At 43.6% G+C, this 22,561-nt stretch overlaps 1 protein-coding gene across 1 annotated transcript in view; it reads left to right on the top strand.

Moving 5' to 3' along the window:
- Positions 1–1,397: 1,397 nt before the first annotated feature.
- Positions 1,398–22,561, top strand: part of Il13ra1 (interleukin 13 receptor subunit alpha 1) — a 61,103-nt gene continuing 39,939 nt past the window's right edge. The window contains exons 1-3 of the mRNA XM_075957616.1: positions 1,398–1,714; positions 15,705–15,844; positions 19,783–19,921. Coding sequence (XP_075813731.1) covers positions 1,636–1,714; positions 15,705–15,844; positions 19,783–19,921 — 358 coding nt within the window. The 5' untranslated portion in view covers positions 1,398–1,635. The remainder of the gene's footprint in view (positions 1,715–15,704; positions 15,845–19,782; positions 19,922–22,561) is intronic.

Below are 22,561 nucleotides of genomic sequence, written 5' to 3'. Positions count from 1 at the left end.
CTGTCCTTGGCTTCTGGGGATCTGAACTCAGGTTCTCACGCTTGTGTGATAAGCACTTTACCAACTGAGCCATTCCCCTAATCCCCAAATCAAGCCCTCTGAAATTTGGGTTATTATTGTGGACTAGTGCTCTATCACAAGGATCTTCGTAAGAAGAACATGGAGATAGATTGGCCAGAGTAAGAGAAAGAGATATATTTTGACCACAGAAACAGAGGTTTGCGTGTTATAGCAACAAAGCAAGCAATGTCTCACGGCATTAAAGGTCAAGGAAACAGTTTGTGTCTACAATCTCCAAGAGGAAAGTGGCTCTGCCCCCACTTAGGTTCAGAGCAGTGCGACTTCTAATTTCCAGAAATGTACTAAAGCAAAACTTAAGCCACCAAATTCATGGTGACATTCACAGCAGCACCGCAAAACTTACAAAGCTCTTTTCTCTCCTTTCCCAGTCTTAGGAACCCTCATTAGCACCCAGCATTGTGACTCCCACGTGGAGCCTTTTGTCAACTCGAGATCTTCTCAATGCACATTATTTACATTTTCACCACATGCATTTGTGTGTGTGTGGACATGCCATGGTGCCCGTATGGAGGTCAGAGGTCAACTCGCAGGAGTCATTTTTCTTCTTCCTACATGTGAGTTTTGGGTGTTGAACTCAGGTTGTCAGGCTTTGGAGCAATCATCCTGTTACTCACTGAGTTTTTCTCTCTCTCCCCCCTTTACTCCTCCTTCCTCTCTCTCCTGTTGTTTTATGTTAATTGTGTCCCTCATTCGAGACTTGGTCTTACACTGCCAGCAGGCCTGGTGTGCAATTGGTGACAGCACTTGTACTTCAGTCCTAGAATTGTTAATAACTTGTTCAGTCTAAGCCACCGTGAAACATCATACCTATCTACAATACGGAACTTGAAAACGGAATCTATAGTAGTTTATTGTGTGTTTAAATAAATACGGGTACATAGAATAGTGGCACTGTCCATTGTTTGGGGACTGTCACTTTACAAATCCCATTCAATGTTATTACCAGCTTTCAAATATACCATTGTTGCCCTCTTGCACAAAACAGGGTGCCACTAAAGTCCCCTATTTGGACTACCAAGCCCTCCCAGAGAAATAAATAAGGCATTACTAATCTGGGGAATCAGGGCTTAGGAAACAAGGGCTCAGAGACCTAAGGCTGGAAGCCAGGTTTCCAAGCTCCCAGGCCAAGGTTCTTTCCCTACATGACCCTGCCCTAGTGTCTAGCAGGGTGCAGTCTTTGGCACCTGGGACAACCAGGCATCTTCATAGAAGTGGGAGCAGGGAGAGGCAGTGACTGGAGCCTTGCCACAAAGCTTCAGAGGAAGTCGCCTTGGGTCCTGAACAGGACGTTTCTGTAGCTGTGACAGGTGGTGGCGCGGAGGGAGGCCAGGTGTCACTCGGTGGGAGCCAGGGAGCCGCGTGCCCCGCCCGTCGGCTGCCCGCGCCCTGGCGCCCCCGCGCGCTCGGGTTACCTGCGGCCGTGGGCGGGGCGGCCCTTCCCGTCTACGCCTGCTCTGGCGTCCAGGGCGCCGCGGCCGGGAAGTGGGAGCGAGAAGCAAGGAGGCGGAGACTGCGGCGGCTCCAGCCCGGCCGCGCTCCGAGCCGAGGGGCTGCATGGCGCGGCCAGCGCGGCTGTGTGGGCTGTGGGCGCTGCTGCTGTGCGCCGCCATGAGCCCAGGAGCCGCGGCCACAGGTGAGTGTGGCCCCGGGTTGGGGGACGTGGCGGGTAGGGACGTGGACCGGTGGGTAGGGAGCCTGGGGCGGAGGGGGCTTGATCGTCGTGGCCTGGGTGCGCGCTGAAGTGGTTGTTGCTTGGACACCCTGTACTGGCCGTCAGCCTTCCCCCAGGGTTGGGGCTCCCGGATCCTGCTGGATTTGGGGGGAACTCCGGTGCTGGGGATTTCCCAGGCGAGGTGGTGGGGAAGCCGGACTGACTGACCCTCTCACTTCCCTTGCGCTCTAAGGAAGAGCCAAGAAGGCTGGAGTCTGGAGGAAGGGGACTAAAGGGATTCTAATTTTTGCTTGAAATGACCCCATACTAGTGGCCTTGCCTGTGAAGGGATGAGGGATCCAGGGGTGGCGACCAAGTCCTGGTGAGCTGGGAACTTCCCAGGGCTCCTTGCCCGGAGCCTCTCAGATGCTTAGTTTGGAAGTGTGGATTTGGCGGTGGAAGTTAAAGGGAGCCTCTGAAAATAGATCTTAGACTTAGTAGTAAAAGGGCACAAGGGTCAAGACCTCCTCTGGCGTTAAGAAATCCATTGAGAAGACCTGACAGGCATCCGATGCCTCCCATCTTTAACAAACCGTATATCATGGGGGAAAAAATCTCAAATTTATAAAAAAAAAGTTGTACATTGCTTCTGAAGTCGCTCCATTGCCCTTGTGCTTGTAAGCAACTTTTAACTAATGAACTTGGCAGAGTTGTCTTGAAAATCGAAGGTGAGTGATTTCCTCATGGACTGGGCCTGGCAAGCCTAGAGATCTGGGCCTTTTAGAATAGATTTTATTCTCTCTCTCACACACACACACACACACACACACACGAAAACCAATTTGCTTAGCGAATGTTTACTGAGTGTGTTGTGCTTTGAAATGAAAGCTGAAATGGTAATTAGGAAACAAATGCGCGATCTACACAATATATGTTGTGTCTGTGAAGGGCGGTATTTCTAGGGGCTGAGGCTGTCACAGTGAGCAGAACGGATCAAGACCCTGAGCTCTGAAGCTAGTTACACCATTGGCAGAGACTGTGTGTTTCTATGTATTGAGTAAAATATACCACTAATGTACTATGGAGAGAAACAAGACAGGGTAGAGGGTTAGCGTTGTAAATGGCACACAGCAGAAAGACTTTCCTGAAAAAAATGGCATTTGAGTGAGACCTGAGGTACAAGTAAGTCTGTTGGACAGTAATTACCCTTTTTTCCTGGGTTCCTGGAGAGGGTACCTGAGGGCTTCATGCGGGCTCTGGGGCTGAGTCACAACTCCAGCCCTTGATAATTATTCGAATGTTGGCCTTGTTTCTTTTACGCTGAGCCAGGCTCTGGAAGGTTGACTTAGGATCTTAGGGTACACAGAATAATCTGTCTGAAACATCGCTACTTCAGTTGAGGACACCAAGTCTCTGTAGGTATATAGGAAAGCTGAAGACCACAGACTTACCTAAGGTCACCTATCTCTCGAGTGTCCTGGTTTTCACAGTGTCATTCCAACACAATTCCCTCCTCCAGGTTTCTTCCCACACACACACACACACCTGAAACAACAGCTGGCTCTTTAGACAAGACTGTCAACTCTCAACTTCTGGGCTTATTTTTTCACCGTCATTTGTTGGAACCTTAGACTACAGAAACTTCTCTCCCTTTTAGAAATGCCGAAAGAACTGCATTTGTGGGATGGCGTAAAAAGCTTTTGCTATCTCTAGTTACTCAGAGGTTGACGTTTGTATGACTCTGACATGGACTGGCTGTGAGACTCAGGGTTTGTCATTATTCCCCTCTGTGGGTGATGGTTTTCTCGTGGGTGAAATGAACAGACTGAGCTGTGTGTGTTTTAAAGAACTGTTTTAATTGTAACGTCTGTGTTTGGGTGTTGAGAACTCCATTCATCTTAAGTGCTCCTTTCGGTTTGATCCTGCTGAATATTTAAAAAACGATTAGCTTACTAGTTGAGTTCAGTCTCTTTAGCACAGCAGTTAAGCTGTGGCATTGCTTAATAACAGCTAGCATTTCCCTGTCTACTGTCTGCCCAGCAGTTTTCTAAGGACTTTACTTCATTTAGTTTAAAGTTGTATTTGACACGTCTCTGTCCCATGAAGCTAGTTTACATTATTGGCAGAAGCTGTGTGTTTCTTTGTGTTGAGGAAAATATAGTATGTCCAATACTTCTAAAGTACTATGGAGAGAAACAAGGCAGGGCAGGGGGTTACAAGTTTACTTACTAGTTTAGTTCAGTCTGTTTATCTTGATAGCCCACATTGTGGTATGGTGTAATAACAACTAGTCTTAAACTCCTGGCATGCAGAAGAGCTAGGTAGGTACCTTTCAGGGTACCAGTATAAGACTAGTTGGGATCCATGAAAGTATATACAGACTAGTCAGTGCAGTAAGAATAGTATATTGCCAGGTGGTAGTGGCACATGCCTTTAATCCCAGCACTCGGGAGGAGAGGCAGGTGGATTTCTGTGAGTTCGATGCCAGCCTGGTCTACAAGAGTGAGTTCCAGGACAGGCTCCAAAGTACAGAGAAACCCTGTCTTAAAAAACAAAACAAAACAAAATAGTATATTGGAGACTGGCTTGTAGTTTGACACATAATTGGAGTTTTGCTCTGTAGCCCAGGCTACCCTTGAATGAACTCCCTGAAATCCTCCTGTTTCTGCCTCCTCCTTGCTCATACTATAGATGTGTGCCACCTTCCCCAATTTGAAGTGTTTCACTTCTATATCATTTAACCTTTACAAGCAGACTAAACTTCAGGTGTGAATATTGGTTCCCTTTTGTATACAAGGAAGTCGAGGCACACTGAGGCTGAAATTCTTAACTAAATAAAGTTGAGGAGCTAGGCTTCCAACCCTAGCAACTTGATTCCAGAGGCTATGCCTTTAACCACTATTACTGTATTCAGTACCTCTTTCAAAAGAAGTAAGAGGGAGTCCTTGGCATGCAGAAGAGCTAGTTAGCCACCTCCCAGGGTACCAGTATAGGCACTAGTTGGCATCCGTGAAAGGAGAGGCAGACTAATCGTATATTGGAGACTGGCTTCATAATGGTTAGACCATGTAGTCCAAACAATAGGTATTCAGAAGAGAGGAAACTGAAGGCTGGCAGTTTCACAGAATAGGAAAAAAACTTGAGCTAGACCTCAGAAAAGGTGGGATTTGATTGGAGAAAGTGTGTAGTGGAAGTTAAACAGGAGCAGCGATGAGGAAGTGGCCGGTCAAGAGCCTTGTGTGGTCAGAAGAAAGAGCGGCAAAGTCAATCTGTGCAAAGAAGCTTGATTTGCTCGTAAGCATCCTGATCAGGGCACTGTCTGAAGAAGCAAGCAAGGAGACTCGTCTGGGTAGAGGGAGCCCTTGGCGCGTGGAGCTCAGTGGAATGGAAGGTGGCAGACACCAGTCTCTATTAGAAAGATGCAGTGTGTATGCTCGTCCTAATGAAGATCATGGCTTAGTGGTGTCTTTCCTCCTTGTTGGGTTTAGGAGAGCTGGGGATGATTATGAAAGATGTAGCAAAGAGGGGGGGGCAGGAGTTGATGACTACATGTGAAGAAAAAAGGCAGATGACTCACGTATGACTCTTACGATTTCCTTCACTTTTCCCGAAATCTGCATGCCTCTGCCAACTCCTGAGATTGGAAAAGAGAAAGCAAAAGCAATCAGTCAAATGAAGCACCTTAGAATAAAATGATTACTGGTCATGTTACCCACTAATTCACACAGAATGTGAGGATAAACAATAAGCAGACATACTTGGGGTTTAGCTAAAAAAGCTTCTTCTTAGAAGCTTCTTCTTGTCCTGTTCTTCCCTCCTCATCTAAAGGCAGTGTTCATCTTCCAGCAATTGTTGGAAGTTGATGCTGAAGGAAAGCAGAAGAAGCCTGTGTTATGCCACTGAGCCCATAGGTCCATTTTTACAGAAAACCAATGCAGCTGTCGATTTTCTTAGCAGGTCTAAATACTTGCTCTGTGCAGGAACTGGTGTAGCGCTTCACCTAGTTTTTTGCTTGTTTTTTTTTTTTGAGACAAAGTCTTATTACATAGCCCCCATTGACCTGGTGTTTGTTACTTATTCCAGCTTGACTCCAAACTCTTGGCAGCCTTCCTCCCCGAGCGTCTTGAGTGCTGGGATTGCAGGTGTGAGACATTATCTATCTTAACTTATTTAATACTTATAGCCACACTTTGCGCTAGGTTATGATTCTCATCCTTAACGTTATGGATGAGCAAGCTAAGGAGGAACAGGGAGGTTAAGTAATTTCAGCGCTAGGATTTGAGCTAGGGTCGGCAGCTGATGTTCTTAATCTCTCCACTGTGGTGAAACCAGTCACTCAGATCCCCAAGAGACAGTTCAAGTATAGTAACCACTTATTTACATATATGCCTTACAATGCATACTACAAAATTCACATGTATTAATATGTGCTTACAATCTAGAGATTACGTGTTATCTTTTAAAAAGCATACGCACTCTGCTATGTTTGGGGTTGAACCCAAGGCCTTGGGAACTCTAGGAATTCAGGAAACAAGCTGAGCATTAGATGTTGTGCTAAGGTGGGATCTCTGAACCTGCTTCAGCCTTGGCCTTCAATGTTAGGTTAGGAAATGCATTTTTCCCATTTATAAGAATCATGTTTTCTCAGCAATGTCTTCTTTCAAAACTAGGGATTGTACCTAGGTCCTCACAAATGTAAGACAAATTTTCTATGACCGTGTTTCCAACCTATTTAATTTTTTTTTTAAATTTTGAGACAGCATTTTGCTAAGTAGTCCAGGCGAGCCTGACATTTGCTCTGTAACCCAACCTGGCCCCTAACATCCACTCCCCATGCGCCTGTCTCCTGAGTAGATAAGATTGTAGGCATGTGACACCATGCCCAAACTTGAATGTTTTTGTTATGAAAAGGCATTTATTTGGGTGGCAACGCCTGCAGAACATTGAACCCAGGGCCCTGTGCATGCTACGCGCCTTAGCTCCAGTTGCTGAGTTTTGTCAGGTGCTTTGTTCTGCATCAAGAGGGATAATGCCGTGTTTTTCCCCTTTCATTGTGTTAATGTGATATATTATATGGATTAATTTTCGTATGTTGAGTCATCCTTCCAGGAATAAATCCCACTCGGTCATGGTGTGCAATCCTTTCGGCATGTTACTGAAGGCCCCGTGTTGGCATTTTCTTGAGGATAACTTGTCTGTTAGGATTTAGGAACAGGTAGTACAGGGCTCATAGAAAAAAATTAGGAAGCATTCTTACTATTTAAGGTCTTTGAAAATGTTTGGAAATGTATAGTATTGGCTTGTTAGACACTTGGTTCAATTTCCCCATAAAGCCATCAAGGTTGGATTTTTTTTTTTTTGGTCAGGAGATAAATTTGAATACTGATTTAATACCCTTATTGATTACAGCTCTATTCAGATTATATATTTCTTTGTGATTTAGTTTCAGTAAGTTTTGTGTTTCCAGGAATCTGTGCATTTCATCTAAAGCATCAAATTTGTTAGTATTGAGTCGTTTATACTTCTTTCTATAAGAAATTCTTTTTGATGTCTTAGGATCAGTAGTAATATACCCATTTTCGTTTCTGATTTTAGTAAGTGCAGTCTTCTTTACTGACAAAAGGATTTAGAAATGTTATTGCCCTTAACAAAGCCCTTTGTTTTATTAACACTACTTTACTCCTCTGCTTCTTATTTCATTTATCTCTATGCTAATCTTCTTCATGATTTCCTTGACTTTTCTAAATTTGGATCTGTCCTTTTCTTTTTATAAGTCCCGTAAATTGTGAAGTTAGATTCTGTTTGGATGTTTGTAATCCTATCTTTCATAAATTTGGGAAGCTTGCAGTTATTACTTCTTTGTTTGCCCGTATTTGATTTTCAGACAAGGTCTCGTGTAGCTCAGGCTGGTTTTGAATTTGTTATGTAACATAGCTGAGAAACTTGAACTGAGGAACATCACTGAGGAACCTTGAACTCCTGATCTAACTGCTTCTGCTTCTGGGAGGACAGGTGTGCACCAGGCCTTCCCTCCCCTTCCTTCTCTGTCCCTCCCATTCCTCCTCCCTCTCCTTTACTCAGCCTTAGAGAGCTGGTCCTCAGGTACTGTCCATTTGTTTTTGTGGGTCTCTTACTTGCCTGTAGCTTGCCAAGTAGGCTAGGTTGGCTGGCCAGTGAGGCGCAGAGAGCCGCTTGTGTCCACTTCCTCGGTGCCAGGATTACAATCACGCTTGCTTTGCCATCTGAGCCATTTCCCCAGCTCCTCGTTATTTCTAAAATTTCTCTTTCTTCCTTTTTCTGTTCTCCTCTAGCCCCTTCCCCAATGCAGCCACTAGTCTAATGATGATGTCCCACAGGTTCCTGAGGTTCTCTTGATTTTTTCTTTCGTCTTAAAAAATGACCCACTAAGTCCTGTTAATGTTGTCTGCAGAAACATAAACAACCTACCAACGGCCATACTGCCAAAAAAAATGGCTCTCCCTCCACTAGCAGCTATCAGTGGCCAAGGGGTGGAGCCCCACGAGCCCCTCCACCACCCATGTTGAAAATATTGATTGGCTTGACATTGTACAGGTAAATTCTTGTGTGCAGCCCCAGGGACAGACCTGACTGGGACTTTGAGGGAATGAAGAAAAGACAGACTGACACAAGGACAGAAAGCTAGGAATCAGTGGTCTGGGCCCTCTAATGGAGAAGGCACAGTATCCCAGAAGCTGTTTATTATATAGAGTTGACTAGGAAGGTGGAGTTACTGCACACAGCTGAGGAAGGAGGCAGAGTTATTACATACAGCTTAAACAGGGAGGTGGAGTTATTATACAGAGATAAGCAAGGAGTCAGGGTTTATGGTATGCAGCTAGATCAAGGAGATGGGTTTAGCTGTCTCAGCAGGAGCAGTAAAGTACAGTATAGTGCAGAAGAGCTCCGGAGGGGATCAGGCTTCAGGCCGTAAAGATCTGGCAGGAGAAAGCTATGGGAAACATTTTCTGTCCACATTGTCAGCATCTACACATGAACCAAAAGGGACGGCTTTGCCGTTTCTCTCTGAGGCTTGGGTCCGTGGCATGGCTGTGCCCATGTCAACAACACACAGCCACTCAGAATGTCACATATTTAGGGCTTTCTCTGCTCCCTGCAGGTTACCATGGCTACAGTGAGCTCATGAGTTTAATACCTGTACTACGTTTAGAAGAACTTCACAGCTTTTCTCCTCATCCTCCATCTTTGAAATTCTTTCCATCCCTTTGCCCTTATCCCCTGAGATTGAGAGCAGGACCTATTGATAGCTATAAACATAAGTATTTAGAAGGCCGTTCTACAATCTGTCTAGCAAAACAACAGGGGTACCTTATTCTGAAGGCATATGATTTCCTAGCTATGGGCTTTTGACGAGTTTTACATTAGGTATGAATTCCCTCCTGTGAAACAGACCTCAAATCCCATCAGAGAAGAGTTGGTTACCCCCAAAATGGTCATGCTGTTTTTGCACCAGTGGAAACACCTTGCCTGAAAGGTTGGTACTATAGCATGCAAAGTCCAGTGCTGTGTAAGTTAGCTGATGAATTTTCTCCCCCAGCAGCCCACGTAACACCTTTCATAACAGCTCTCTTTGAAAGGTGGTTATCATCCCCAAGGAAGTATCTCCATTACTCCCATCTCGATTTCTCTATGTGCTGTGATCAATATATGTTGTGTCTTACCATCTTTCTGCAGTGGGCAGTGAAAAGCAATGGTGATAGTCTGTGTTAATGGGTGGTTGGTGGCCTCTGAAGCTTCCTTGACCAATAACTCAGAAAGGTGTCCCATAAATGGGACTGAAATTTAATTTAATAACCCTCATCTCCTGGGGAGGAGCATTGTGTGGAGTACCTCTGCTCAGACTCCTTTTAAAAATGTTATTTTTACATTTATTTATTGAGGGGGGCCAAGCAGCGTGTGAGGGAGGTCAAAGGACAACTTGCAAAAATTAGTTCTCTCCATCCACCATGTGGATTCTGGGGCTTGAACTTAGGTTGTCAGACTTGACAACAAGTACCTTAACCTGCCGAGCCATCTGGCCAGCCCTCCTCCTTTAAAAAAGTCATATAAAAACATACATACATACATATATATATATATATATATATATATATATATATATATCTTGCCTATGAAACAGTGGGTTTCAGGAGTGTTTTTTCATACATCCCAAGTGTTTGTTAATTCTTCCCTCTTTGCTCCCATCTCTAGTTAAGCCTTCCACCCCTACTATTCCCCTGCCCAACTTACTTTTATATTACATATGTTCTATAATCCGCTTTCACCTTCAGGACTCTTCCCCTCTTCTGTATCCTAGGTCCTTTCTGAAGTCCTGTTCTTTATAGACACTGCAAGTCAAACACACGCAGTGCTTAGCTAAGATCCATGTTTCTTTAGCCTGATCTTTCTGTCATTAAGACTCAGGAATTTCCATTGCATTCATTATATTTGAGTTTGCTGATTATTTCATTTGCTTGATCCAATCTGTTTTTAAATACCTCATTTCAGTTGTTTACTTAGGTTTTATTTATTTCTTTATTTATTCTTGGTTTTTGGATACCTCACTCATGTAGCTCTGATGATCCCAGAACGCACTCTGTAACCCAGGCTACCTCAAATTCCTAGTCATTCTCCTGCCTCTGTCTTCTTAACACTGGGATTTCAGCTAAGAACCACCATGACTGGTTCAGTTATTTTATTGTACATCTCAAGAATTTGATTTTAGTTTCTTTTTAGGTTACTGCTGTTTCTGTTTTATCTCTCTTTGGTTCGTTCAGCATCTTTAAGAGATTTTGTTTTGTAGCTTTTGTCTGGCACGCTCACCCTTCTCAGGATCAGTTTATCCTGATGGTTTTTCCTTTGACTGGCTCGTACATGCTGGGATGTTGCTTAGTAATGAAGCACTTGCCTAGCATATATAAGGCTCTGGGTTCTGTCCTCAGCATCGCCATATCAGAAAAAAAAAGAATACCCGTACTTTACTATTTATGAATTGTGATTGGCTTTTATCAAAAAGAGAGTATTTGAATAAGTGATATAGTAATTCCAGAAAGCAGATTATTTCCTGGCTCCGGGGTTTTTCTGTCCCCCACCTTTCTATTAGTTTCTTTGAGAGTTTTGTGCTATGAGTTTTGATTGTATTCACTTCTCCCCCTCAACTCCTTCAAGATCCACGCCCTTCCCTAACCGGCTTTGTGTCCTTTTTTTTTTTCACCCATCAAGTCTAATTGTTGCTGCCCATACATACATGGATGTGCGGCCTTCCACTAAACTGTGATCAGCATACTAGGGCAACATTCTTAAAGACTTCCCTGTGCCAGAAACTAGCATCCGTCGCCAATAGTGCCCCAGCCAGGGATGGGGATCCATGGCCACCTGTACTCTCTGAATGCTTCGATTTGGGCTGGTTTGAGCTTGCATGGGGCTTGTGCACGTTGTCCCAACCACTGCAGCTTCGTATGTGCAGCTGCGGGCTTGTGTCCTGAGGACGCTATTTCCTTGTATTCGTCCAGGGATTTCTGTTTTGATCATCTGTGTCTGTTTATTTTTATTATTGAGACTGTCTCTCACTTGCGATTTTCTTAGGTCTTTTGGAAGCTTTCTCTTTAATCTTCCTCCCGTATGCAGTTATTTTTAAAAGTCTTGACTCTTTAATGTGCAAAAAGAAAAAAATAAGGGAAGAAAATGAGGAAGAGAAGAAGGGTGCCAGTAATGTGAATTTCCTGAAAGCCACGTCTGCTAGAAGAGGAAGGACTTGCAGTGATAGGGTCAATGCAACAACTTGGTCCTGGCCTTTCTGTCTTTGCCTCTTTCGTCGGAAGTAGCAACCAGTGATCAGAATACAGGTCTCAGATATTTGGAGGGCAGAGACCTCTTTGTCTACTCTGACAAGCTTTATGCCAACTATCCCTGGAACACAGTCATGTTTTCCTGCCCAGGGTCGACTTTCGCTAACCATTGTTGTGTGGACAGTTACCACTAAACTTGATTGTAATGATTGTAAGTCACTGCAGTTTTCCTGGTCAATTCCTTTATCTGGAAAGTGTGAAGCTTTCAGTTACCTCCAGGGTCTCTAAATAGTCACATCAAACAGATTCTTTTTCTTTTTTTCCTTTTCTTTAATTTTAGGGTCTTGATTTTATTATTAAGTTTAAATCCGTCATTAAAAATAAAATCAGATGGTTTACCTGATTAGCCATGAAGAGCAACTTTACCAGGAGATGTAATGGTTTGACCTAGATATTCTTTCCCTAGAAAAATAATATTGAGCACTAAGCAATGGTCGTTCACATGGTAATTGAACTAAATTTCAGTTACCGTGGGAAAAATGACAAAATTTGTTATATTTCTTAATTTTATAATTCAATTAGAAAATACCGTCATTATGTTTGTCAATATTCATTCTTATTAGCTCATGTGTTCCACTCCTTTTCATTTCTCTCTCTCCCTCCCTCTTTTCTTCCCTTCTTTCTTTCTGAGAAGGATTTATTCTGTAATCGAAGCTGGCCTCGGATTTGTGAAAATTCCCATCCCTCAGCTCCTCAAGTGCTGAGGTGCTGTGCATGATCCTAGTTAGGCTGTGGCTTCGTATGCCTGGACTCTGCCATTCAGCATGCTGTCAACACGATGGTTTCTGTGGGGGGGGTACATATGCTTTAGACAGGATCTAGCTCTTAGCCCAGGCTTGCCTGGATTTCATAGCCCAGTGTGGTCTCAAAATCATGGCAGTTTTCTTACCATAGCTTTCTGAGTACTGGGATTACAGTTTATCAGATTGTATACTGTTTCTATCTAGATAGGATGTTTCCTATACTGTGACACCCCCCACCAGCAGCCACGTATAGTTTTTCAATTATAGGGAGTACAAAAATTTCAGCAGCTATGAAGCAGCCACCAGGGAAAAAACAAAAAAGAAAAGAAAAGGAAAGATGCCTGATAACCCCCAAGTAGCTTCTGTGCAAACCAGTTGCATCTGGCTAAATAGCATTTCCAAACAGATGGGAAAATTGAATCTTATTTGGGAAATTAGAACTAGGGAAGAGTTTTGATTGATTTCAAGTATAAATAAGAGGCCAAGGCAGAAGGATTGGTGTGAGTTTTAGGTCATCCTAGGCTGCAGAGTGAGTTCAAGGCGCCTGAACTGGAGTGAGACACTATCTCAAAAACAAATAGAAAAAACGGCAAAGGGGGTGGGGTTGAAACATCTTAAATTACCTTAAATTTTAGAATCCAACAGAAGTAAAAATAAGTAATAGTTTTGTTGTTTTTATTATAAGGCTTAAATTTTGGGGGGTAGGTAACTGGGTAACTAAAGTGTCAGGAACCTGCTAAGCCAGGGATCCACGATTTCTGCTAAACTTTGTTTCTGGAAACTGCAGAATGAGAGAGATAGTCCTCAAGTAGATTGCAGTGTCAAAAATCCTAATTGATGGAATTTAGCATGCAGCTCAGACTGACCTCAAACTCAAAAGTGATCCTTCTGCTCCAGTCTTCTGAGACCTGGAATTCTCTCTATGATTCACCACAGCCAGCTACTAGCTCAGTTTAATACATTGGGCCAGGAAGTCCCTGCTTCTAAAGGCCTTGGCATGCTCAGGGCTGCACTCTCCGCAGACTGGGCCATGGGAAGAGCTTATCAGTAGTTGTCAGGAGGGAGGGAGTGTTAAAATTTAAGGGCTTTTGTAGACTGCTGCCCAATTACTGGCTGCGCATGAAATTGACTCTTGGGAAAACCTCAACTACATAGTGTCCATTGGGTTGATGTTTGGGACTGATGGAGTTTTTTTTTTTAATAGTCAGATAAAACACTCTAGGTTTCTTGAACCGTCATTTTAATAACATCAGTTATTATTATTTGCAGTGCTGGATTAGAACCTAGAGCTTGGCAAATTATAGGCAAACGCTCTACCACTGAGTGGTACCCTTAGCTCCTAGAGGACTATTTTTGCTTTAGCTTGTTATTTTTGTTGTTGTTGTTGGCTTTGGTCTTGTTTTTGACATGGAAGTCTCCATATGCAGTGCAGGCTAATATTAACTCATCACCCTTCTGCCTCCACTTCCCCACTGCTAGGATTGCAGGTAAGTCTACCATGTCTGGCTGGACTTTTAAAGTGGCTTTGGGAAACTTTGTTTTGCAATGTTTGCAGAAGTCTTGTAAAGAAGGGCAGGGAATTCCTCTCCATGCCCGCCCTGCTTCCGGTGTGGGGCTTTGATAATCCTAGCCTTAGAAGTTCTCAGGAAAGTTCAAGACACTTTTTGTTTCTCTACTTTTCCTTCCCTCTCCAGCTCCAGCTGCTTAGTGTCAGATCCCAGGGGGAATTGGGGTGCTAAATTTCTCTCAGTACTTCTTTGGAAAAGCTATAAAAACAAACAAACAAACTTCAAGGACTAGAACATGTTCCTGAGCTCAACTGAAGAGAGTGCAATTGAAAAGGAGGTTTGCAAACTCAGAAAACAGCTGAGTAAACTGGCTGGACTGAGTGTGGGGATACTAGTATTTAAGAGTCCATAGTCCAGACATGGTTATGCCTGCTTTTGGGAGCAGAAGCAGGTAGATATTTGTGAGTTCGAGACCAGCCTGGTCCATGTAGCCATAGCAAGTTCCAGGCTAGCCAAGGGTACATAGTGAGATTCTATCTCAACAAAAGGTCCATAGTTTCTCACTAATAGGCCCTGTTTTGCTGGCAAGTTGCATGTAGATTAAAAAAAGAAGAAAAGAAAAATCTAAAAACATTACACCTGTGCTGAACATGTTATAGGTTTGTTTTTCTTGTCATTATTTTTCCAAACAATACAATACAATGTTGATCTATGTACCATTAGAGTATATGGAAGGATGTTGATGGACTATATGCAAATCGTGCAAGAAGCCTTTGCAAATTTTGTTATTCACACAGGCTTCTGAAATAGGCCTCCTGTGGATACTATGGAAGGAATATATTATATTTATATTAGCTATATTTAATTAAGTATATGGCTTTGGAATGTAGGTCAGCAACAGAGATACTTCCTAGCTCAAGGCCCTATTTTCTATCCCTAGAAAGAAAGAAAAGATACAGGCCATACTGCTGCATTGCTATTTCTATACCAATGGAGAGCTGGAGGTAGATCAGCAGTGGGAGGCCAGCTATACTAGGACGTTTGGGGTCAATCTGAGTGGAAACAGTCTCAAAAACGAGTGTGACTTTAAAGCCACATTATCAAGGTCGCAATCCCAGCTATGTCACTGATCATGGAGTATGAGGTAAAGTGACTGGCTTCCTTGTGCCGCAGTCACTTTTGCTGTTACTAGTCTTTTGAATTTTAAAAATGTAGGTATATGTGTTTGCTTGCACACGCATGCCACTGCACGTTTGTGGAAGTCAGAAGGCATTTTCAAGGGTGTGTTCTCTCCTTCCACCATGTAGACCCTGGGGATTGAACCTGAGGTTACCAGGCTTGTGTGCAGGTGACTTTACACACTGGGTTACCTTGACAGCCTGATTTCCTTTTTTTCTTTTCCTTTCTCCCTCCCTCCCTCCCTTCCTTCCTTCCTTCCTTCCTTCCTTCCTTCCTTCCTTCCTTCCTTCCTTCCTTTTTCTTTCTTTTTTTGTTACAGTCTGAGTCTGTAGCTCATGTTTGCCTGGAACTTACTATGTAGCCCAGGCTGACCTTAAACTCACAGCAATCATCTTGCCTTGGGCTCCCAATTGCCGGGGTTGCACAGGTGAGCTACCATACCCAACTAGTCACTGCATCTTTCAAATGACGCCAACAGTGTCCCTGTTTCAAAACTGTCTGTGCACATTTTCATTAGTATGTGTCAAGTGTAACCTTGTTTGTCTCAGCAAATGTTAGATGTTGTTAATTCAGCTTGTTATTGGTCTTGGCCCTAGGGTGTGGGAGAATGGATTAAATGAGCCATTAAAATTGATCTGGTGTTGATCTATGTTTGTCTTATGTTTGATTTGAACAGAAGTTCAGCCACCTGTGACGAATTTGAGTGTCTCTGTTGAAAACCTCTGCACAATAGTATGGACGTGGAGTCCTCCCGAGGGAGCCAACCCAAACTGTACTCTCAGGTACCTTAGTCATTTCGATGACAAACAGGATAAGGTAAGTGTTCTAGAGCCTGTGCCACCGCTGAGGCGCAGTGGGCAAACACTGTGAGCAAAGCGAAGAATGAGTCAAATTCTTATCTCCAAAATGGCAATGTTACTTTATGTTGTTCCCAGATGTCTCCTGGGGAGACTTGTAGAAACAACCATCAACAAAATCAAACATTTGAAAATATTTGCTAATTCTTGATGATTGAATATAATTGATTGTCCTGAGAGAAAATACTGGATAGCCATATGTATTTGGCACCCAATAAGTAATCAGTTCCATTACTGATGTTTGCTCTTATGTTCTTGTCTGTAGCTCTATCTTCTTGAATTTATTTATTTATTTATTTCCTTACTTACTTGTTTTTTGATTTTTTTTTGAGACAAGGTTTCCCAGTAACTGTGGAGCCAGTCCTGGAACTCGCACTGTAGACCAGGCCGGCCTCGAGCCCACAGATTTCTGCCTGCCTCTGCCTTCCGAAGGCTGGGATTAAAGGCGTGTGCCACCACCGCCCAGCTCTTCTTGTATTGATATGGGCCTCCATCGCAGAGCATTTTCACATTTAGCATCTCCTCGTTCACGTCTACCGCTAGAGATGCATGAACTTTGGGTCTAAAAGTCAATGCCACGGGGAATGGAAGGATGCGATGTTAGTGGTCAGTGGGTTTACATTTGCTGGTGCCTGAGAAAAATAACAGGGGAAAAATTACACCTTGCCTGTTAGAAGTAATCAGCTGAGGACTTAAATAAATTTTGGATGGCCTGGTGGGATGATTATGTTCTTGGTGGCACATCTATTCAATAATCTTGCATTGTGTCTGGTGAGAGAGGTGTTCAGGCTTGAGCTTGTCCAGAATTTTGAAGAGGCACTAGTGTCTAGACCTACTTGAGTTTGCCACTGGGAGGCTGCAGATGAGTGGCAGGAGCAGCGCTTCTCTTCCTGTCCTTTGGGTGCAACCTCAGTACATCTATAGAGTTGTATGTAGTCACTCGACCTATTGAACAGCAGGTACTGTACACAGAAGCCCAGTGTTTCCAAGTTGCTAAATGATATCAAGTCTGCAGTTTGCTTTTAGTCTGCTCAGTAAGTCTTGCTTATTGAGACAATAGAGATATGCAGACAGGGTTTTTAATATATATAAAAAAGCCAAAGATTGATATCATTAGTATCCCTCTACCATTGTTTTGTCCAGGTCCCTTAAGTCTCCAATCTGGCAAGTAGAAAGCAGCTCTGGCAATGCATTTTAGGTTATCTTTCATCACCGAGAGATAGGGAAGTCCCGCTGGAAGAATAAATCAAAGGCTCTTGGGTCCAGGCATGCACAGAGGCCTAAGCTGAGGCTGGCTCCCTTTCCTGTTGGGAAAGAACTCTTTAGCCGGAAAGGTGTGACGGAGCCAAGAGGGTGTTCATTGTCAGGGAGATGGACAAATCCAGGACTGCAGCCTTGGGCTTGGATGCAGTTTACTAGAAGGCCGGATTCCCAGAGGGGTGGAGCATACTGTCATAGCAGCTACCAGAGTGCAGTAATTCTGCTGGGAAGAAGTGCGTTTCCTGTCTGATACAGGCAAGAATGTTTCACTTGGTGATCATTACTAATTAAGCCCCCTATTTTATTTGTAGCAATTTAATATTACATAGCTTGGAATTGGAGCTTTTCTTTTTGAGGCAGGGTCTTCTGTATCTCAGGCTGGTTTCTGCCTCCTTATGTAGCTGAGGCTAGCCTTGAGCTCCGGATTCCTCAGCCTGTGTATCCAAAGTGCTGGGAATCCAGGCATGCACCACCATAGAAAGAGACTTCAAAACCATTACCTTTAAATATCTGTTTTATTATTCATATGCCTAGAAGATAATCTTCAAATCTTTGTTTGAAAGCATTTTTTAATTTAAAAATGCGAGTATAATAAAACTCTTTTTTTTTTTGGTTTTTGGAGACAGGGTTTTGCTGTAGTTTTAGAGCCTGTCTTGGAACTACCTCTTGTAGACCAGTGGCCTCGAACTCACAGAGATCCGCCTGCCTCTGCCTTCCGAGTGCTGGGATTAAAGGCGTGCGCTGATAAAACTCTTTAGCTTTCTAGCTGAAGCAGTATCTAAAGATAATGAGGCAACTGAGATCCCCCACTCCCCCATGATCCTAATTTATAATTTCTAAGAAATTCTTTTTAAACTAGAAAAATTATTTTAAACAAAAAACATCGAAACTTGAGATACTGGGGATTGAACCCAGTGTTCCACTTTTGAGATAAGTACTGTGCCCTCATTTATGATATTTGCCCATCCATTGTCCCTTGGCGTCCTCAGAGAGTGGACCGCATCTCCCAGGCGAAACTTAGGAAGAATCCTCGAGTCGGCCAGGCTCATTCAGCAGCTTGGACTTAGTAAGGGAGTGAGGTTGGTGAGAGTTACATTGGAAGTCCTCCTGCCACCTTTATGGCACTTTCGAGGGCTGGGCTTGAGCTCCATGGGCGCGGTCAGAGACCTTGCTTCCTCAGGCTGCATTCATTCCTAAGGGGACAATCATAACTGATGATGCATTCCAGGAAGACTTCTGTCAGCACTGTACTTTTCTTCCCGGTAGGGACAGCTTATATGGGAAGCCAAATGATAAGTAGATTTCTTGGCAAGGAATCAAGAATTCCTTGTGAAAAAAAATGTCCTTGGCTATGAATAGCCGGAGGCCCCGCTGAGGATAACCATAATTTTGCTGGATTCTCCGTGTCCACACTATCAAGTCAACACCTCCTTTCTCTGAGCCTGGATTTTACTTGAAGAGATCTATTTTTTTTTCTGACCTACTGGCCCCACTTTTTCGGAGTCCTGTCCTAATTGTGGTTAAGAACTATTCGGTGTCCATATACATCTTTCCTCTGGTATATTCATCACTGATTTGTTGACGACTTCCTGAGAGCATCCTCATGTCCTTGTTTCAGAGGTGACTGGAGTTTCCCTCAGGCCCAGCCAGCAGCAGGCATGCAAAATGTCACACTAGTTGCTTGAGGTGGTAGATTAAGCGACGTGACCATTTCCCCTCTTTTCATGGCTACCAGGAAATTAGGAAAGGAAATACTATGGGAAACTTGAGTCAGGAACTATTGCAAAACAGGAAGTGCTCTTTGGAACTCTGATTAAAATCCGCTTCATTCTGAATTATTCCTCTCACGTCTGGCAATGTCAATTTCCTAGAGAGCCCTTTAATAACGTTGCTCTAAGTCATAATAAGCAGCTCTGTGATTTACTCTTAGATTTCTGCAATGTCTGGGAATCTGTAATTTCACAAAGCTTATTTATCCTTTTCTGTGTTCCAGATGAAGCGTGTAAGTGCATATAGCAAAACAGTCGAAACTTGCTCAGACACTACAGAAAGGTGTTTAATGAAAAGGGTCTCTTTGGCCCTCGATCCCTAGAGATCACCACAATGACTGGAGTTTTATGTGGCCATTTAAAGCCTGGTCTTGATGGAATTTTGATAATTGCTTCCTGTCAGTTTGCTTGTAGAGAGTTGATGCTAGCTATCATGGTAGACGTCTAAGTAAATTTTACGATGGCTATACCCTTAAATGTGGGAATCTATCTATACTAGAGATTTTCAGTGGCAGGTGGTAGTACTAGTGCCTAATGCAGGCGTATTATTTATTGTAGGAGAAAGGTGGGCTAACCTGTTCATTACAGGGTGTCAGGTATCATTCCTGGCCTCTGTCTATTAAATGTCAGTAGTGTCTTGCTTCTCCGCTTCTAAGTTATGACCACCGAAACTAGGGCTGAGACCTCATTGCAGGTCTACAGACATGGCAGAAGAGGAGAATAACCCTTTCAAAACCACTCACCCACACTATCTAGGAATGGATTAGTTTTCTTATACACTTGGGTCTGCTAAGACTTTGTGATTTAAGTGTCCTTTTTTTGTTTGTTTGCTGTAGAAGTTACTTTTTTTTTATCTTCCTAATCTCAGATAATTGCTCCAGAAACTCGTCGTTTAAAGGAAGTACCCCTAAATGAAAAGATCTGTCTGCAAGTGGCCTCCCAATGTAGTACCAATGAAAGCGAGAAGCCTAGTGCGGTGAGGAGAAAGTGCATCTCGCCCCCTGAAGGTAACAGATCCAGATGTTCTCCCTTGCGAGTGAAGAGCATAGCCAGTTGCTTGGTGTGCTCACATTCATGGTTGGTGGCTTCATTTCATTCTCAAAGTTTTGCTGAGTCAAATAAGGGTCAGGCCCTGTACCGGATGCTGATAAGTTTGAGGATGTTGCTGCTTCAAGTAGCTCAGATAGTTTGAATAATAGTAATGTTTACATAGTTAGAATGCTTTCTTCTTTAATTTGAAAAATTAACACACACACATTGACACGCACTCCCTCTCCCATCCCTTCCTCCCTAAAATGTGCTTTACACACTGAGCTGAAATAAGTAAGGCGTGCATTGTTCTCCAGATGGGCTGCACGATGGAGAAGAGGCTGGAGTGGCGTGCTCTAGGTCTCAGGCTCAGTACTTTAGGGAACCTATAGCACTCTTGTGGTTGTGCCATATGGAAATTAGTCTGCTATGCAGAAGTATATCTGGAGGAGAATGCCAAAGGAGAATAAGTATGCTGGCCTAGTTTCAGGACATGACTAGTCAGAGGAAAAGCTCTTGGGTGGTGAGGATCAATGTCCCTACTTGCGCTTTACCCACAATCCTTCTGTGTCTTCTATTATGTCCAGGGAAGAGCTTACATTAATTACAAGAAATGCTCCCTGACACAACCCACCACCATTTAAAAATCCCAGTTCTGCCAGTTACTGATTGTGTGACCTTGGTTAGATTACTGCCCCCACCTATTCTCCTCATCTATAAAATGGGAGCACCTACCTCCTACAATGATTGAGAGGATGACAATAAATATTTTTGCACATTTTGTCTTTTCATATTATCCTGGCCCTTTGTTAGGCAGATTCAGGTCCCATCTCCAGCCTCTAAACCTTAGCACTGCATGACTTGTTGTTTAAGGCGTTCTCTGATTTGCGCTGAGCAAAAGAAAAACCGTATGAGGCACTGCTCTTAAAGGTATAAAAGTTAGGACTGGCCGGGCGATGGTAGCGCACGCCTTCAATCCCAGCACTCGGGAGGCAGAGGCAGGCAGATCTCTGTGAGTTCGAGACCAGCCTGGTCTACAGAGCTAGTTCCAGGACAGGCTCCAAAGCCACAGAGAAACCCTGTCTCGAAAAACCAAAAAAAAAAAAAAAGTTACGACTGCCAGGTAACTGAGATCATGATTTAAACCAGCATGGCCATGATGGGCGCACACCTTTAATCCCAGCACTCGGGAGGCAGAGGCAGGTGGATCTCTGTGAGTTCAAGACCAGCCTGGTCTACAGAGTGAGTCCCAGGACAGCCAGGGCTACACAGAGAAACCTTGTCTTGAAAAACCAAAACAAAGCCAACTTGGCCAACCATATTTGTAATTTTGGAAGTTCACTAACTTGAAAAGCAGTTATATTGTGACATACAATGGTTCATGATGGCTCAGTAGAGTATTCCTTCAAGAAGCATGAAGGTTAAAGGCTGACATTTTAAACACAGGCATTAAATAATGTAGGGACATGATAAATGAAACCTCTTTATCAAGAAAGATGTGTATCAGGAAGATTTCAGGCCACGTCTGGTGGCAAGTGCCGGTAGTCACATTCCTTGTGAGGCTGAGACAGGAAGAATTGTTGGGAGTCAGGAGATTGAGCCAGTTTCTTGAAAAAAATCCAGCAAGAATAACAAAGAGTAACAAAATAAAGAATAACAAAAGATAAAGATGGCCATCTTAGTGATCCACACCTCTAATCCAAGTACTCAAGGGAATGAGATAAGAAGATTACAAGTTCAGAGCCAGTTTGTGCTCCATGACAAGTTCCAGGTCATCCTAGGAAACCATGTCAGAGAAGGGGGATAGGAGAACACCTAAAACCACAGCATACAACAAGCAACTATTAAAGCTTAGGTTAGGCTTCGGATCCCCTAGAAATTCCCTAGATGTCAGTACTGACGAGAAGAAAGGCAGGTAAATTGTCTTTATAAAAAGGCTTGCCTCTTCCAGAGGACCCTACTTAGGTTCTAAGCATCCGTGTCAGATTGCTCACAGCCACCTCTCACTCCAGCTCCAGGGTGCTGTATGCTTCTGACCTCTGCAGGCACCTGTTCCCTCATGCACACACCCATATACAGACACACAATACCAGCTGGTCAGCCCTGAAATCATATACTCAGCAAACAGCAAAAACAGACTCAGCTGGTTGAATTTATATATTTCTGCATACATATGCCAGCTTTAAAAAGGCCATCAATTTGAGGGGAAGGAAAGGGGATATGAGGGTGATGGGGATACGAAAGAGAAGGGGGGAGTGACACAATTATATTTTAATTAAAACAACTAATAAAAATGATAGAATATAGGGGCTGTTTGTATTTTTACATCCATTCAGTTATTCCGTAGTCACTCAATATGGCTGAAATATTATTTGACTTTTCACCATTTTCTCTAGTTAGAAGAAGAGTAAGGCTCCTTTAGAGATGCTTTCTTAATGCATGACCTGACCTTGTGGAGCCCATTCTCTATGGAGAGATGCCTTGCTCAGCCTAGGCATGGGGGTGGGGAGGCTTGGTCCTGCCTCCACAAGGGGACGGGACAAACTAAGTTGACTTCCCAGGGGAGGTCTTACCCTCTCTGAGGAGCAGATGGGAGTGGGGTGGGGGGAAGTGAGCGG

The sequence above is a fragment of the Microtus pennsylvanicus genome, chromosome X, assembly GCF_037038515.1.
Source record: "Microtus pennsylvanicus isolate mMicPen1 chromosome X, mMicPen1.hap1, whole genome shotgun sequence".
Classification (NCBI taxonomy): Eukaryota; Metazoa; Chordata; class Mammalia; order Rodentia; family Cricetidae; genus Microtus; species Microtus pennsylvanicus.
Note: the sequence above shows the minus strand (reverse complement) of the source record. Positions and strands in the feature narration are given on the sequence as shown.